This window comes from Anopheles bellator, unplaced genomic scaffold, assembly GCF_943735745.2.
Source record: "Anopheles bellator unplaced genomic scaffold, idAnoBellAS_SP24_06.2 scaffold00320_ctg1, whole genome shotgun sequence".
NCBI classification, from domain to species: domain Eukaryota; kingdom Metazoa; phylum Arthropoda; class Insecta; order Diptera; family Culicidae; genus Anopheles; species Anopheles bellator.
The window spans coordinates 1-4484 of NW_026684451.1; the positions used below are offsets into that span (position 1 = coordinate 1).

At 44.9% G+C, this 4484-nt stretch overlaps 1 protein-coding gene across 1 annotated transcript; it reads left to right on the plus strand.

Moving 5' to 3' along the window:
* Window positions 1-2552: 2552 nt before the first annotated feature.
* On the plus strand, window positions 2553-3942 carry LOC131214238 (putative nuclease HARBI1; the record flags this gene model as incomplete). Its single annotated transcript, XM_058208616.1, is given in 3 exon segments — window positions 2553-2875; window positions 3551-3740; window positions 3805-3942. Coding segments are annotated over 3 exon segments (651 nt in total), but the record flags the coding sequence as incomplete, so codon positions are not given.
* Between the last annotated feature and the right edge of the window lie 542 nt (window positions 3943-4484).

Here is a 4484-nt window from a genome sequence, read left to right on the forward strand (position 1 = left end):
AAAAATATATATATTCCGATTTTTTTCTGTACCAATGGTGAAAAATGCTAAAAAAACATATATTCCGATTTTTTTACTTTACCAACAGTAAATAATGCAAAAAAATATGCATTCCGATTTTCCCAAGGAGCAACTATGTCCGTTTTACCGTCTGTTTTACCGTCCGTCGGATGGTCTAAAACAGCAGAAATGGACGGTAAAACGGATGATTGTCAAAAAAGCTCAGATTGTAGCATTGACATTTTATTGCTATAAAGCGTCGGTGAAAATTATAGCTCATCCCATATATTCAAATCTATTATAGCAAAAGACCAGTAAATTCTTTTTTCAATATTTATATATTTATTCATTTATTTTTAAAACACAAAATTATTTAGTTACACAGCGACGAACGCACAATCGCCGGGATAAAATATTATTGCTACATTACATTTACTACATTATTAGTACGCATCTGCAGCACAAAGTCCCACACGGGGCCCACGATCGCGAAGATGATGAACTCCTGAACTCCTCTATGAACTCCTAACTGAACAAACGTTGCTAGGCCGCCCGTCAGGATGGTAATCTCGGTCAGCATGTCAGCATCTTCGTGATCGACCACCTCTTCCGGCTGAGGCCCTGCGCAACCCGAAACTTTATGTCGACGCTCTTGGTGATGACGAGTACGATTTCCAGCCCGACCAGTATCACCAGATACGGATAGGCTCCCTTCGACTGGAAGCTGATGGTAAGGCCGAAAAAACACAATCCGAGGGACACCATGAGGCTCCCGAGGACGGTCAGCGCCGCACAGGAAGCGAGCATGAGCAGGGAACGGATGGCTTCGATTTTGCGCACCGAGAAGACGTTGCTGAAGAGCACACAGACCGCCATGCACTGGGGCAACACCTCTTTCCAGTTGAACACTTCTGGGTAGAACATGTACATGATGGATTGCGGTGACGCTGGTGACGGTGGTACTTTCTCTGCCGGTTCACAGTTCTCAAGATCGGTCGCTGCCTCGATTTCCGTCTGGTGCTGAGGATAGGCGCAGATTAGTTCTGCCTCAACGATTCGATGAAGTAAGGATTGTTCTCTCGCAGGATAATCGTGACCGCGTACTGGATGGTGCGAGGCCGCTTCGGACATGGTGCGGATGGTGCGAGGCCGCTTACATCGGATACCGCTTCGCACCCGTATCGCGCAACGGTATACCGAACATTTCCGCCATGGATACTTTGGGCTTTTGTGAATTCTACAATTGACAAAAGGTGATAGAAATAGAAATAGACAAAAATATCACAACCTTTTCCTCACGCACATGATTGACGAAAATAGTGTTTAGCAGATTGTTGTCCTTGTTGAAGCTTGGGATGTTTTGATGCCAAGTGTTGGCTGGTGACAGCACTAGCTCCTGCGATGGGGCGAGCTAAGAAATCCTGGTACCTCATAATTACCTTTAGTCCTCATAATTACGAATGATATCGACCAGCTTGTAGAGGGTCCCCGGATCGGTCAACAGTAGGTCGTACTCCCATGGGACCACACTCCTTTGCATGATAGTTTGCTGCACGTACAGAAACGGATCGATCCGGGCCGAGGGAAAGGGCGTTTCCATGTAGATTTTCGCTGATACTCTCCGTTTGCGGGAAAATCCCTTTGGTCGGTTTCGTCCGTTAGAAGCATTACTGATAAATCGGTAACAGATAACAGATATGATACTTTAACAACAACCATACAAAATGACTGTATTCTGAGTGACAGCAGTTCTTGCAGCAGTAGCAGTGACCGTTCTACGCGATCGCTCACGATCGTTCAGCTGACGAAATTAACAATTTCTTGCTGAACTAAATCTCTAATCACTCAGATTCACACAGATCACACAGATTTGTTCTGTACTTACTAATGTAGGTAGTAGTCTGTCGGTAGTCGGTACTAACTAATGACACTGAACATCCTCCAGGATGAACAATAAGCGACCAACAAACCCTAAACACTTAAACAAACGAATTAAACTGACCCGCAATCTCGTCGCGCCCACTGCGTAAAATTTTTCGCAGCAAATACAAAATGTAAACAAACATAGGGCTGTCAACATATTTGTCAGTGGATGGTTGTCATTCCTCAGCTGACGAAACGCCGTTCGTCAAACGCACACACGCACTCACCGTTCTGAGAAAGCTTATTTTATAGCAAATAAGCTGACAACAGAATGTTTGTTTACATTTTGTATTTGCCGCGAAACATTATACGCAGTAGGCTCGACAAGATGGCGGTTCAGTAAAGTTCGTTTGTTTAAGTGTTTAGGGTTTGTTGGTCGCTTATTGTTCATCCTGGAGGATGTTCAGTGTCATTTGTAAGTACAGACTACATGCTGTGTCGGTTTGTACCGTGTCCCGTATGATTCCCCGCAATATTAACAAATAACCGAGCTGCACTCGTTTTATCTTAGTTTGCACAGGAAACCTTTCGCGTAAATTGGAACAAATCTGTGTGATCTGTGTGAATCTGAGTGATCATTCCACGGTTTGTGTGGGTTGTGTCGTTATTCCGAACAACGACCTGATAAACATTTCGCAAAAATTTTTCGCATCTCAAGGGAAATGTTTTTGACCATACTTTCCGAAATTGAAACGAAATTTCCGCCATCGAAGGGAGCAGGTCTGACGCCAAAAGAGAAATTGGCGGCTTCTTTACGATTTTTGGATGAAGGCAGCTACCAACAAGGCGTCGGTCAAGATTGGAATGTGGCAATTGCCCCGTCGACGTTTTCAGTGATATTTCGCCAAACATTGAAAATATTGGAAGAAACACAGTGCCCAAAACGGATTAAGCTAGAAATGGATGACAGTGGGGGTCCCCTGGGTAGGGGAGACTTCGCACCTTCCGTCAGGTTTGTGTGGAGTTACCAAAGCGGCGTTGAGGCTATCCCGACCTCGGCGTTTAGCACAAGTCCTACTGAACACCTCCTCGTGGTGGTCCCTGGATAGTACACGGCCAGTACTAACTAAGTTCAGAGGGCAGATCGGAGCAGGACGACGCCCACGTCCTGAAGCTCAATAACAGCTGAGCTTATGAGAGATCGAGAGGGCGATGCCTTGTCGTAACCTGAGCTCAGGCCTTTTTCGAACGTAGTAGTATCCCTACCTGTGGGGGGTAGGGTGCTCAAGGGCTCTAGGTTGCGACGGGCAGATATCGCCTGATCGATCAAGTGAGTGGAGAAGACGGTGAAGCAACCTTGGCTACAGGATGTCTTCATCATGGTGGTCGGTGAGACAACTGTGCAGCCCATGATGTCTTCAACGTCGCGAACAGTGTAGTGACCTGAGGTGGTGACCATACACGCTTGTGCCGTGTTTGGTCAAGTAGGTGCCAGGTTCACTTGCATTGTTTTGGTGGGGTCCGCGCGCGCTATATTTCAGCCTATGCGCAAGCGGACATACGCTCGTTCACGCTAGTCGACTAGCCCTCGCAGGAACAAATTCCTGGTGTGGACATGGAAGGGCAAGGTAGTCTGGTTTTTAGTCGGTCAAACCCGGCATGCGGTGACTGGCCGTATCTATTGAAGATTTTTCCAGAATCATAAAAAAATGGATGACAGTGAACAACAAGAAGCACGGCCATATTTTTATGAGTAAAGTGGAATCCCGGGTATCGTAATGTGTGCAGACGGCACGCATGTTAAAATATTAGCGCCGAAGGATAACAGGGATCAGTACTACAATAGGAAAGGCATTTACAGTTTAAATGTGTTGATGGTAAGTCCGATGTGAATGATTCCAATCATAGCTTTCTATAAAAGTGTTTCTTTTATATTTAAAGATTTGTGACCATACAATGGCTATCCGATACGTCAACGCTGCGTACAGTGGAAAAAATCATGATGCTCATATATGGGGAGTCTCTGGCGTAGATAATTTTTTTACCGAGAAATATCGAAGTGGAAATGCAGTTTTTAATGTACGGCACGGTGCAAAAACACCTACCTTAGTCTTTCGAACATCTGACGGGCTATCTTCCGGGCTATATTCCGGGCTACGGAGGTAGCAACAGGAATAGAAACAAACTTACGCGAATCTCTTCGCCCTATTTGCACCTGCTGTAGCAAAATGATAAAAAAATACACGTATCTTTCCGGCCTATTCGGGATTGCGGTAACTACAGGAATACAAAACACTTACCTACTCTTGCCCTTCTTTCTTCCGAACTAATTAGTTTCTTTACGGGGTAATTAGCTACCACATGAATGAAAAAAAACCCACCAGTATCCTTTTGGCCTACCTAGCTATCCCTGCGGAGCATAAACAATACAAACTAATTGATAAAATCAAAGACATCCTAACAGAGTTGCTCTTTCCGTAGCAAAAATTTGACGGAAATCCGTTTGTCAAATTTGAGTACGAATACGAGTTTCATGATGCCAAAAATACCCAGTGGACAAAATTGAGTGCCTGGACCGCAATTTCATGTTCATTTTTCACGAACCTTTTGTGAACGAGTCG